At 44.1% G+C, this 14,179-nt stretch overlaps 1 protein-coding gene across 1 annotated transcript; it reads left to right on the forward strand.

The window, feature by feature from the left end:
- Window positions 1–203: 203 nt before the first annotated feature.
- On the forward strand, window positions 204–13,042 carry amd1 (adenosylmethionine decarboxylase 1). The gene is made up of 9 exons (XM_069657286.1): window positions 204–501; window positions 5,055–5,141; window positions 7,814–7,940; window positions 8,052–8,154; window positions 8,344–8,386; window positions 8,625–8,769; window positions 8,859–8,951; window positions 9,610–9,765; window positions 9,868–13,042. Exons 1-9 carry the CDS (start codon window positions 389–391, stop codon window positions 10,009–10,011), a joined length of 1,011 nt encoding a protein of 336 aa, XP_069513387.1. The 5' UTR covers window positions 204–388; the 3' UTR covers window positions 10,012–13,042.
- The last annotated feature ends 1,137 nt before the right edge of the window (window positions 13,043–14,179 follow it).

The following is a 14,179-nucleotide window of genomic DNA, read 5'->3' on the forward strand; positions in this document are numbered from 1 at the left end:
CACGCTATGCAAGGGCTGTGAAAAAATAAAAAGTCACGTGAGCAACCCCTAGTTTTTACAATGAATGACAGACACCTTAACCAATCGCATTTCACAAACCACAGCCCTACGACCAGATTGGCTAAAGGAGACAGTGACGTACGTGCTGTCGACTATAAAGCCGCCGCGCCATCTCTATTCAGTGCTCTACACAGTATGGCCGGCGATATTAGCTAGCACTCGCTAACGGTATTCTCTGCAAAAGGGAAGACGGCAACTAAAGAAAATCAACACCTGGATTGCTTAAAGGACTGTACCTCAATAAATTATAACTGATCGAGGAAGGATTTATTAAGCTGTAAACGTTACAACCGACGTTGAATACTTTTTGTTGGGTGTCTGTTGTCTCATGATGGAAGATAACGGTGCACATTTCTTCGAGGGGACCGAGAAGCTGTTGGAGGTGTGGTTCTCCCGGCAGGATGAGACCAAAGGAACCGGGGACCTCCGTACCATCCCAAGGTTTGTGTCATTTGAATGTGTCAGGTGTCGTGTCAGTCCCCAGCAGCCGTATGTGGCAGCTATGGCTCAAACCTCGGCCGCATGCTTGGCTTAATTTCCTCCGTAAATGTGTGGCACGTGACCAGTTAAGTGTGGTCATAATCTTGTTTTTTTCAGGAGGAAATGTCCTCTCTTTAATCACCAGTTCTTACTTAGTAAGCATGCGGAAGGGAGCCAGATCCTGACACCAGTGAGCTAGCTAACACCGTCACTCGAAAAATGGCCACCTCCCCCTTCAAGAGGGGCACTCTCAAGCTGAGTCATTCATTCTTTTCAGAGGAAATTCATCCCTTTTGACGTTTTAGTTCACTGATTTGATTAAAGATGCGCGTTGTATTATTAGAATAAGTCTCTGTTTTCATTAGGGTCATGTGTCAGCTCACTTCATGCCAACATTAGGCGGGCTTGATGTCTTTTTTCATCCTATCTCTGCGCATGCGTGTATCGCCTCCGCATTGGTGCTTGATTACTTCACGTCAAAGTGATAAAAAATACATGAACCTACTTGTTTACAGTAGTAAAACGGCGTTTGATACGACAGAGCTGCGTGTTTGTGTTGCTGTAAAGTGAAAACGTTATTTCTTTCTGCGTCATTTAACAACGAGGGCCCTCACTGAAGGTGTCAAGCATGTGGTGGCCGCTCATCACCGCGTGTTGCCTCAGTGGCAGCGAGAGCAGCCACCAACGCGGACACTCACACAAGTCACAGATATCTCAGATTTCTGGTCAACAAGATCGGATTTCTTTTTCCAGTTAGCAGAAGGAGTCCTCGTGGTGTATGTGGCAGGGAAGACTGGAATGCTCCCAATAAAAATGTACATGACCATAATGGCGGGGAGTCATCATGGAGTGTTTTGGAATAAGATCCCATGCCTGATAGGGTGGTGTTTTATGTTAACACACGACATGGCAGGTCCAAGAATGTGCTGTGGGTACTACTAAAATTGTACGTGGTCCTTGTTCCGGTCACGTTTCCAGCCGTGCAGGCAGCACCCCTCCCATTCCCTCTGATTGGTTAAAAGGTCTCCCTGCTTAGAGGCTCTTGGATGCAATCAAAAAAAGAGTGTTTGGGTGATGGGACCTTCAGAAAAGTGGATGTTAACGGTCAAAAAGGCTGTTGACCTTTGCCTCTGTTCAATTAAAAAAAATCCATTTGATGCTGTGTTCCACTTGGCACCAGCTCCTCTGTGCTTCAGGCAAAGTCGGTCATAAATGGAGAGGTTAAAACGGTTTAGGTCAGTGGTTATAAATGTGGTTATGAGAGTAACTTCGGTTTAGAGAACGTCACTGATCTAGTTAGTATTAGTCATGCATGAGTCCTTGAAATTATACTACAGGAAGTTAAATACACAACAAGAAGAAAATCAAGGAGATGGATTCATGGTTGTAATATTGCAGCAATACAAGAGAAAGTAATAATAAAGTGAAAACAGCCATCAAGCGCCAGAACTACTCTGTTGGGAAGATCTTTAAAAGCTTGTTTCAAACCCTCCTCAGACAAATGCCTTGTAACTGAGACTCTGATGGAGCAGTGCTGTATTATAGACAGGCTTTTTTATTATATGCAAAATATTTTGTACAGGGGTACTTGCCTTTGAAAATAAGGAACCAAGGGATCCATGTGACTGTCAGACTCACTGTGTGAGTAGAGTATAGTGGAGGTGTGTCCACAGAATGATTTACAATGACAACAGCTGCTTAGAAACCATCACCCCCGCAGCACATCCCTTCCCTAGTTTTAAAAAACACTCACCAACATTTTCTGTTCAGTCCATCAGGTTTTATCCTTTCTTTAAACTGCCTGACACAACCAGTTCTCGCCGTGCTGTAAGTGACTGGCCTGTGGCGAGGTTCAAGGCTAAATCTGCCCCGCACTATGAGTGACTTTCAGGTCATTAACCAGATCACAGACGGTTTAAGAAAAGTGTGTGGCTGGTCGGGTGAATGAGGACTGGCATTACTTTACAGCCAGAGGGCAGATTAACGGCTCAGAGGGACGCTGTCAGTGGATCAGGCTCGCTTGGACGTCAGCCAATGTCCAAATAAGTCCACAAGGGCATCTGATTCACAAATGAGGAGCTCGCTCACATTACTGCCACTGTCCTTCCTCATGGGCTCGACAGCAGTTTGCCAACTTGTCTTGAAGGCCAGAAAGTGTTATCACATCCACACTTCTACTATCCCGAAGGCTCTGAAGCTGTAATAGTTTATGTCACTGCCTCGCTCTTTCGCTCTTAATTTTCTTTTTAAAAATCTGGCATCAGAAGTTGCCAAAACTCCAGAAATCTGTGCCTCTCTGCTGAACCATGTATCCCTGTCTCTTCATGAGTTTTCAGGGAAACTATCTGGTTGGTAGTGTTCGGGTGTCTGACCTGGTCCTTTCCTGGAGACCACCACTGAGCAGCCAGAAATAGCCCCTGGTGCACATTTCACACTGAAATGGGAGCTCAATGAGCGCTGCAGTAACGTTGTCCCTCTGGTATGAAGCCGGGTAGCCGGCATGTTGCAACAGCTCTGACGTCATGTCTTTAAAAAAAGAAAAGTGGTTAAACAAGTACAAGTCTTACCTGTGGGGCTTATTCTTGTTTGTATAAAGTGGCAGCTGATTTTGTGTTAATTCAGGTGATAAGAAATGCATGATAAGGGCCAGGATAAGTGTAATTTATGCAGAATTAACAGACTTAAAACCGGGGTCATCTGGCAAATGTGTGCAATGCAAGCACCTTTTGACCACGCGAGGTCAAATTCTTGAAGGGTCTGTGATTCCTAACAGTCTGGCACAGTATTGTGCTTACCTGTAAGATGGAAAAATAAGAGGCTGCATAGTTCACAAACAGGATCAGAAGGATGGATGTATTTTGTTGATCCCACACTAGGAATTTATGGAGTTACAGCAGGTTATTAAGTCATTGCACGGATGCATAATACTAAGTTAATTTGCATAAATACTTGAAGAGAGAAATGTTTCTCAAAGAGGAATAAACTCATAGATTAGAAAACACCAAATATGATGTAAGAAAAAATGAATGGTGGCTTCTTCACGTAGAGGACATCATGTAGCACTGACGCATGTTTTTGCCCCTTGATCATGTGTACAAGGTGTTCACAGAGGCTGGCTGATGGTTAACTTTAGCCTCAGAGGAACATTGTTGACAAAAAGCACCTACACACTTACTGGTAGCTGCTTAATATTCATGACGGAGTTAGTTGGGCTCTGGTTGCATGTCACTCTGTAATTAGGGGAGTATTTATGTATTGTTTGGAGCTATGTGGGGGGGGGGGGGGGGGGAGTTTTAAGCTAATATCTAAAGGTCAAAGGGGGACTTTGAGTCTTCTAAGTTATCGATGACCAGTAAGTTTCACTTGCATTTCACTGGATGCTCACATCTTTTAGGATGGCATCTGTGTTGCTTTTACTTTTCATGTGGCGTGCAAAAAGGGTCCACAGGCTTGAACTTTACTTTACTCATGAGTGTCTGGGTCATAGCTGAAGCACTTAGATTAGTGTTGTTATTTTATACCTATAGTAGGTGTGAAAAGTCAAGTGTACACCCTTACTGTTAGATTATACTCGGCTTTGTTTCCGCAGTTTCTTGAAATGTGAGTTTCCCCTCACATTTTAAATGCAGGTGGATGTAAAGCTCTGTAATGGAACTAGTCGGCAAGTAAATGACTTGATGCTCACCCCTGCTCTGTTACCAGAGCTCTCACTGCCAGACACACAAGGGGCGCTGACAGTCTGGTTACTCATGGAGGCACCTTTCTGTTTCAGAGGTACCCCCAGAAAAGGCTGTCGATTCATGCGGCCCCGTTCCTTCTCTCAGGGGGGTGAACTATGCAACATTGGGCTGCTGGTAAATTCCCCTTTGAGCGGTGGTCGCCCTCCTCGCGCTCTTTCTCTACCCACCCAGGCTGTGCTGGGCTTCCTACTGGACGCTCTGAATAGGTCCGGGCTGCTCTTGCGAGGTTGTAGTGAGAACGTGACGCAGCTGCTTTTTGCACTGCAGCTGTCTTTGAATGGTGGTTGTGGTGGGAGGGAGGAGGGGGAGGAGGCAGAAGCAGCCTTCCTGTTGTTGAGGAGAGCGCTGCCTTTGCTTGTGATATCAGTTTGCTCAGCGACGATTAACAGGGGCTGATATTAGAGCAGCTTTCCTGCACATGGCGCATTTTTTATTCCTCAGTCTGAACAATTTCCTCTTCTTGTTGTAATCCTGCCCCCTCCTCTGAGACGGTACAATTTCAGCTCCACATAAATCATACATTGCTTTAATTCAGTAGGCACAAAGATATACTCCACATCCATGTAAGATTATTGCTTGTTTTTTTGATGATTACTGAATCCCTCTGTCCCTGTTATGACATTTCCCTGCAGGGCATGGCTGTAGACGAGTCACATCATAACAAATCCACTTAATACTCAGGGTGTGAATGTTTGCTTTGAACTATGCAGTTGGATTAACTCCACATAGATGAGAATGCTAATTGTTTCCTTTCTTTTCCTCTCTCCTCCTCAGGTTTGAGTGGGACAAACTTTTGGAGAATGTGCATTGTTTGATCATAAGTGTGACAAAGTCAGACAAGCAGGAAGCTTATATACTCAGGTGAGTGCTGCGTCTTTCCTCTCTGTATGTGTCCTCTGTTTTTTCTACTGATTTAGACGGCAGGCGGGATTAGACAGCAGTGACCCGTAAGCTGCTTGCCATTGACAGAGCGGTCCCCGGTGATGGGACAGACAGCCGTGGACACACAACATAACATGCTCACAGCCGCCTTCAGTGTCGATCTTTTTAGGTCCACAAAATAAATATCACAAGTAATGATACTCTGGATTTCTATTTCATTCTTTCTCATTTGATGAATATTAGACCCATTATAAAATATAGTTATAGATGAATCAGTTTGAGTCTGAAAAAGTTAAACTTCCTTAAACATGTCACTTCCAATCAGACATGTGAGCTCGTCGATTAGGGCTTGGATTCGCAGGGTAACTCAAGATACGTTACGCGATACATAGCCCATGATCACGATATCACGATATACTGCAAGACAGTTGTATAATGATGCAGCACGATATCTGATTGAAACGATCTGTTTTCAGACTGTAAATTAGATTTACAGAACTATAGAACAAATGAGGACTTCAGATAAGAAAGTGGCTGGCGCAGCTCTTAACTTGTCACCGCTGTCCGACATTATCCCGCAGTCGTCTTCTTCTTTTATCCTGCTGTCAACTTCTTCTTCGGCCAGCTCATTTCATGTCATAAGCTCCCGTGTGAGGAGTCATGAAGTAGAGACACGATGAGTCTGATAGCAGGGAAATCTGTTTGGAGCGCCAAATATTTGTAAACTCAAATCTAGATTTTTGGCGCCAGCCTAACGACAATTGAATTGCACCAGTCAGGACGACGGTATCTTGCCGTATCGATATATTATTTTAACTCTGATCTCCTCACATCTCAGTATGACGTATGTCAATCATTTTCAGTCTCAATCAGTGCTGAAAACCTGTCCCCCACAAAGGACATGAGTTACAATGTGTACTTTAAAACGCTTACACTTAACATACCCTTCTTATGTTACTATAATATAGTTGTGAAAAGCAACATTTAAAACGGCGAAAGAAACATCCGTATAAATTTAAACTCCCCGACTACCATAACTTGTGTCATGCGAAAGCAGTCACGTTTCAATAATCAACAATATCCGTCTGTGGCCACACCCCTGTGCGTGCATGCGTGTGTGTGTGTGTGTACACATAACGAGTTAGCCAAGGATGTGCTGCTCATAACACGTTGGGAATCAAAAAGAACACTGGCACGCTGCATGGTGTTTGGAGTCCTCACGTGTCTGCCTCAGAGCATAATTACACATCGCAGACGAATGTAACCTTGCTTCAACTCTGTTCCCGCATTCTGCTGCACGTGTATCACAAGTGTCAAACGATACTTTAGTTTAAACTGTTATTTTTGCTACGACCGTTAAACGCGGCATGTTACAGGGTTTTTGTTGTTTCCCATCTCGAGGAACAAAAGGTTAAAAGTCTATGATTATCGATTTATCGTGTCTTGGAAGCGCTCTGGTATGAGCTGGTTGGCATTTCCCACGAACAGCCGAGTTATATCACAACTCTGAGTAAGTTGTGACAGCATTCCTCCCCTTTAATTACTCTTCCACATGGTTAACGCTGCTGTGTTCCAAGTCGAAACAAATTAACCACAAATTTCTGTGGAACTCTTGTTGACATCCATAGTTCCAACTGTTATGTAACATCCTTATTATTATCATTATTATGTCTGATTCACAAGATGTTCTGGGAGTGCTGGAAGGGTTATTCACGTGTTTTACAACCGCAGGCCTGTTTTATTGAACATGTTTTGTGGTCTAAATGAATATGGGGTATAAAAACTGTTAGAATCCCCCCATCTGATTGCTTTAGTCGGCTGCCACGAGAAGAGCTGCAATGGCTCTACGAGTCCTTGGGGGCAAATGTTTCTTGTTAAAGTATGTCCACTAAAAGTGCTCGTTTTAGCTGATGGCAGGCTGAGATTGTTAATTCAAGTGTCTAACCAAAACTTCAAGGGATCCTTTCTGCAATGTTGTGGAAACCAGGCACGGCTGTAACATTGCTCTCTTCAAAGACACCACACTCCATTTATCCAAACAATAGTTTTACCTCGAAGACACAGGGGGTGCAGGTCTACCCCTGCCTCGACTGGTTAGCTTGTTTGTTGTTGTGTGACTGACTGGCTGTTTTTAGAATGGGTAGTTCCAGTTTTACACTAAAAACCTAACTGATCGAGGCAGCAGAACACTTCAGCGTTGGTAAAGTCACTCTTTCTGTCAGTGGAGTCTGGTGTCTTTGCGGAGAGTGATCAAACGGTTATTTTCTGCTTAAAAAACAGGCGATCTTGCCTTAACGTACAGGCCTGCCTCTGTTGGGATCCAGTTCTGGTAAGTTAAGAGAGTTATTCGAAGTGTCTGGCAACATGTCAGTGTTTCCTCGGAATTGGCCTCAAGGATAACGTTGCAGCAATTACTCTGCGGGCTGGTGCAATGTACTGGAGCAGTTCCAAAACGATGTGTTCCTACCAGCCGTTGAGCGCATGTTATGTTTAGAAGTCCAGGAACTACCCATTAAATGTTGAGGGTGTTTAATTGGGATGGGACTCCAAAACGTTTCCCGTTGAGCTAAAAGCGTGTCCCTGTCTTATGTAACTCCTGCTGTCTAGGTTCACCTGCAGGGATTTAAACGTGTTCTTGTCTCCCTCCACAGTGAGAGTAGCATGTTTGTCTCCAAGAGACGTTTCATTTTGAAGACGTGCGGAACCACCCTCTTACTGCAAGCACTGGTGCCTCTGCTGGAACTCGCCAGGGAGTACTGTGGTTTTGATGCCATCGAGGTACGTCTGCACCTGCGTAGATGTTAAATAACATACCATGATCTTTGAGACAATGACTACATCATCGTGCTCTGTTCTACACTCACTTTTTTTAATGCTTCTGTTCTGCAGAATTTCTTCTACTCCCGCAAGAACTTTATGAAACCAACCCATCAAGAGTTCCCTCATCGAAACTTCCAGGAGGAAGTGGACTTTCTCAGCCAGATTTTCCCAAGTGAGTAATCATGTCGTCTCAGTGCTCCCCTTCTTGTCATGAGAAGTGGTACAGCGTCTCTTTAGGTTTGCTCCAGCATGTCTTTGTTCTGTGATTAGAAAGGCTGAAGATATGAAGCATGTGTTCTACCACTTCACACTGTTCCATGCAGACATTAACTCAAACAACCGTGCTGTTTGCTTCTTTCAGATGGCGCAGCCTACTGTATGGGACGTTTGAACTCTGACTGCTGGTAAGCAAAACTCTACTTCTTACTGTGGTGCAAACTTCCTGTCCTGCTAATATCAGTAGATATTAGTATATTATGATCTCCACTGGCCTTATCCCTGAGACAATGTAGTGAAAAAGCCCTATAAATCAAAGGAGGCAAATGTTTGCAGCTGAACAGAGCAGTTAAATTCAGTTGTGCTTTCTCCTGATTGGGTAACACAACCACACTGGACTCACCTCTGACTGCCTGTCACCCACAGGTACCTGTTTACCCTGGACTTACCAGAGTACTGGGAGAACAAGCATGCAGATCAGACGCTGGAAGTTCTGATGAGCGACCTCGATCCAGCCATTATGGACCAGTTCTATATGAAAGATGGTGTTTCTGCAAGTGATGTCACTCGTGTGAGTAAATCCTCACCTTCTGCATGTGCATATTTGTCTCAGTTGTGGTAGGATGTGAAGTTGATGGTTTTCTTCTTAACATATTGCAGATGAGTGGAATTCGTGACCTGATACCAGGTTCTGTGATCGATGCCACAATGTTCAACCCTTGTGGATACTCAATGAATGGAATGAAGACTGACGTGAGTGTTAAGTCTTTGTTTTTCCGCAATTTAAAGGACCGACTCTTTTAAAAAATCCAGAAACAGCAGTTGAATTGCTCTTTTTAAGTCACCAGACTCCTTTGACAAAAGCCCTACATTTACTGGCAGAGGACGGGAGTCTACGGTTGACTCGGTTGATTATTTGTCATTTGTGTTACACAAATATTGTTTTGGATCCACTTTATCAGTTCCTAACATCCAAAGTCACACAAAAACACAAACAAACTAAGCGATGAAGGCAGCGAGAGAACAGCAACTCTGGTGTTCTTTGAGGTAAAAATGCTGTTTTTGTCGATGGGGTCTGGTTGCGTTGAAGAAAGCAAGGTAACAGCTGTTCCTGGTTTCAAAAACGACATCTTACACTTACAACATAAAGGGAAAGGGTCCTACAGAGACAGACCATTTTGTTTTAAGACACTGTCAGTGACCAAAACATCCCTTTTAGTTCAAGCACTCTGACGTATTTACACACAACGATTTCAATGTAACGAAGTGTTTTGTGGCTGCTGCCTGATTGAATCTGCGGAAGCGGTTCCTAAACTTCCTGTACCTATTGGTCATTTGGAGCCCAAAGTATGTAAAAGTTTTCCCAGGTTTTAAAACATTTCTATAATGAATCATCTTCTTTAACTTTCAGGGAACCTACTGGACCATCCACATCACCCCGGAGCCGGAGTTCTCCTACGTCAGCTTCGAAACCAACCTCTCCCAGACATCGTACGATGATCTGATCAGGAAGGTGGTGGAGGTGTTCAAGCCAGGAAAATTTGTGACTACGCTTTTTGTCAATCAGGTTTGTTTTTTAAAATACGAGCTTTAGTACATTTGATGCGATTTTTAATTGAAGTTGTCACTGAACAAATTCTCTCATCTCCCCTTCTGTTCTGTCCCGCAGAGCTCCAAATGTCGCAGTGTCTTTTCTTCGGCCCAGAAACTCGAGGGCTACAAGCGTCTCGACCGCCAATTGGCTCAATTCAATGATTACAATTTTGTCTTCACAAGCTACGCCCAGACCCGCCAGCAGAACCAGCAGAGCTGAGGGTTGAGGATGAAGAAGAGGCGTAAAAAGAAAGGCAGCCGCTCTGGGCTCCCCCTCTGCGGCTGGCTCTACCCCCCACTAGAGAGCTTGTCGTCCTCCTCCCCCCTCGTCCTCCTCCTCCCCCCCTCTTGCTGCTGCTGTCGTCGTTTAGAGTCTCCCGGTGCTGACGCGGTCGCGAGCCCTAGTTTAACTTCCAGTTTGAGTTGTTTGCATTGTTGTTCCTGTGACTTAGATCTCTTGCATGAAAGCTCTTTTCTCTGTTTCGATATTCTAGCTCACTCTTGCTGTGATCTTGAAGTGCATGTAGAGGAATTAAACACGCTCTGTTTGAGGCTGTCCAACTGTGCCCAGTACGACGGTCCCTTCCTGCAGGTGTCCCCCCTCATCCCCCACAGACAAGGCTTCCGCCCGCACTAGGCCAGGGCCCTGACATGCTCAGATCAGTCCGCCTTTTTATAAGCTCAGCTATCATTTCAATCTCGCCATCGGTCTCCACCTAATTTGCTCTCCGATTTGAAAAATTGATCTTAATGAATTTCTGAGTGCACTTTAAAAACCTCACGGTACGAAACGACGGCCGACCTTTTTGTCTCCTGTCTGATTGAATGTATAAGTCGCGGTAAGCTTTTGGCCATTCTAATCGTTGTTGCGTTGTCGGGACATATTTGACCTTTGAAAACGAATGCCATACTTGCTGTTTAATGTCGCACTATTGGATAAAAGGTTCGCAGCCTATTGGTCAAAGTAAACTAAAATGAAGACTTCCTGCTTTGCTGGGCTCCTGAAGCTGACTCCTCCACCTCGACAATCATTACTTGTGTTTCATTTGAGCTGCTGGTTGTTGCTGTTATTGTGTTGACTATAGTAACTGACCATGAACGGATGCATGCAGACAGACGTGTGGACTTTAGCTCCACAACAAACAGACTTTATATTTGAGAACTAAATGAATAATAATAAATGATAAAATAAAACACTAAATACATAAAAAATAAACCTGTTATTTCTCAGGGATGTTTGGAACTACATTGTCAACATGCTGATGGCATTAATAGTGTAACATTTAAGGCGACTCCCCCTGGTCCACGTGTTTCCCTGAAGACGAGAAGGCTTTAAAAATGTACGCCTGGATAATGCATCTCTGAATCATTGAAGATATCCACCGTGTGCACTTTGTGTCACCCCGACCGCATGCTGCGTCTATAGGAAGCTTCTATCCTATAGAAGCCCCCTGTAATATTCAGCCCTCCATTTTCTCCTCCACATTCACATGAAGCGGTTAAATTGAATGTAGCACTGGCTGTGTGAAGCCCCCGTCCTCCACCTTTCGAATGTACACGTCTTTAGAGAAAAACCTGGACCAGGTTTGAGCTGAATGTACGACTCCAGGAGAGCACACACACCCCCGCTCCTCTCACACACTCACACAGAGCTCACAATGATTGACCAGCCATTATCCGGCCCCCCCTGCCAGAGTCAGACCGTGACATGACGAGAGCCGGCCCTCCTGGCTGCGCCCCCGCTCCGCTCTGAATGGGAAATAATGAATCAGACACTTTTTGCTTAGTTGCCCAGCAAAGCATTTTTCTTCTTCCCACATAATATCACCGTCTCTCTGTCTCTTTCCGCCCCATACAGAAATCTGTACGCGCACAATAGAGGCCCGCCGGTCTGAGCATGCCAGGGTGATCCCGGATCATTCCACATGTAACCGCTGCATAAAACTGCCGTTTTATTAAATTTATTGTGCCCAGACGGTTTTTGCAGTGAATCGGTCTAAAATGTGACTCCCCTAGCAGTTTTTTTTCTTTTTCTTTGGTTCCCTTTGTTCATCGAGGGGGAAAATCCTGTGACACTATGGTGCATGTGACTACTAGTGCCGTGTTGCTTGACAGTGTAGTGTAGCGCCGTCTCTTCCTCCTTTTGTCAATGTGCTTCCACCTTCCTCTCGTTTAACCAGCTGTAGTTGCAACTGCTGCATCCTGATGTGTTTTTGGGTAGGTGGGGATTCTTATTTTTAATTTTTTCATCATTATTTCAAGTTGTGGACGAGTGCTGAAAGCAGGTTGAGTTTCTTATTTATTACTTAGTGGAACAATCGTCCGAGGTTCGTCCTCTCCGCCTGCCGCCAGGTTTACGCTCGCGACCCTTCTCCTGCCAGAGAGTGCAGTGTGAATGTGGACCCGGCGGGAGTCAGAGCCTGCTTTCAGCCTCTGCAGTGCAGTACAGTCTGCTCTTTCAAATATCTGCGATGATTGCATCAGCACCTATAACAGTGCTTTTATCACCTGAGGCACTTGGCGAGCTCGTCGGAACAGTTCATATGAGAACAAGCAGTGAAGTTGACGCTGGAATAGTTTCCCTCTAGTTTGTCTGTCATGGCGCTTTGGAGTGGTTTCATTCTTTTCCTGAGGACCAATCTCTGCTCTTACATGAACTGCTCCCGACCCGTCGCCATGATTGTTATAGGTGCTTTTATTTTGAAGTCACACATTTAGGGGGTTTAATGTGTCTGTAGCAGTTTAACGCTAACTGTTCTTTGATCAGGTTCATTTTAGCCTTGTTGGTGTGCATCATTGCTATATTGTTTTATTTTTTATACAGTGAACTCAAAATGCATTTTTGCAGTTGAATGGTAATTTTATACAAAAAAAGATTTTGTATTTTTGCTGCGGACCAATATTCTCTTGTTTTTCTTCCCCTTTTTGTCCAAATGTTAAATTTTGTTGTGTGTTCTGAGGTTAGGGATGATTACCTTTCAAAGCTGACTAAATCATGTGGTGTGTGTGTGTGTGTGTGTGTTTTATTTTTTCACTTTCTCTTTCTCTCCGAATCACCTGAAAGGAAGGGAAAGTGAAAACCTCCCCTGGGTGAGAGAGAGGGTGCAGTTGCAGGATGTATCAGGATGTACTGAAGGAGAAACTTTGCTGTTCTAATTCTTTCTTTTGCTGTTCTTTGGATGGTCAAGATGTGCTAAATATATCTGTGCTACGAGCTTGATGCTTCAATAAAAAAGATACTTATCTGTGCAGCCGCTGTGTTTGTTCTTTATTTGGAGTCTGTCTGGCCAGATTATTTGGAGAGCTGTGTTTTGTGACTCAAACAAAATCACAAACACAACAGATAAGACGCTCAAGGGAACCGAACAATAGAGACATTCAGAAACTCTGAGTCACCATGAAATGAACCCAAAGAAAACACTGGGACCACTTTAAATGTAGTTCCAGGAAAGTTAGCATCTTAGTTGATTAGAGGTTGATAGGTGAGGAAGCAGGAACAGGTGTGTCAACGGGAGGTACTAAGGTATGAACAAGTCAGGCCAAAGCCAGTGTCGGAGCTCTCTGTCCTCACACAGCTGGTTAAACAGTCCTCCCTCTTTAATATACAGCTGCGGTGATTCAAAGCTCTTCCTGGAGGACTCATGTCCCCGTGGCTGCCTTTCTGTCACATGTATTATCAGCTTTTTATTGTTCTTTCATTGAGGTAAAATCTATTACCCCATTCCAAGTAAAAGTCCTGCATTCACATTCCCACATAAGGTCATTTGCAGTGCTGCTGTCCACATTCAAATTCATGTTTAAATAAAGGTTATTAAAACTGTTTGTTTTGGCATTACTTTGTTGGTGAGACGCTTTAGTTAATGTGAATTTTAGGCATACCATGTATACTAGAAGTAGACGTAGCCTCTTGGTTTTAAAGGTGAAGCCACTGCAGAAGTGCGTTAAACCTGCAGTCTTTCAAATGGCCAGCAGGGGGCGACTCCACTGGTTACAGAATGGAGTTAATGGGAAAATTAACCTCCTTCTCACTTGAGTTTATGGTCTCAGTCACTAGTTACAAATCTTCTTCAACACAGCAGGATGTTCATTTAGTATATTATGCTCCCATTTGGAGTCAGATAGACCATACAGTAGGGGATGCTTTCGGGTCTGGCTATACCTGTAATTGGCATGCTGCTACAACGAAGACTTGTCAACCAGGTTCGAGTCATAGCGATGTGTATCAACTCTCTTGTCGGAAATTATTTTGCCAACTACTATAAGTCAATGAAGTGCCTGGAAAAAATGAATGGTAAGGCTAAAAAACTTGCTGTTTCAATGTCTCTTATCTCGCCCTTTTGTGCTCTTGTATGTTTACCCTGATGGTTTAGTTTCTGGTTTTTGTCTTA

The sequence above is a fragment of the Semicossyphus pulcher genome, unplaced genomic scaffold (assembly GCF_022749685.1).
Source record: "Semicossyphus pulcher isolate SPU_LCO1_2020_fin unplaced genomic scaffold, fSemPul1.0.p SCAF_11, whole genome shotgun sequence".
NCBI classification, from domain to species: Eukaryota; Metazoa; Chordata; class Actinopteri; order Labriformes; family Labridae; genus Semicossyphus; species Semicossyphus pulcher.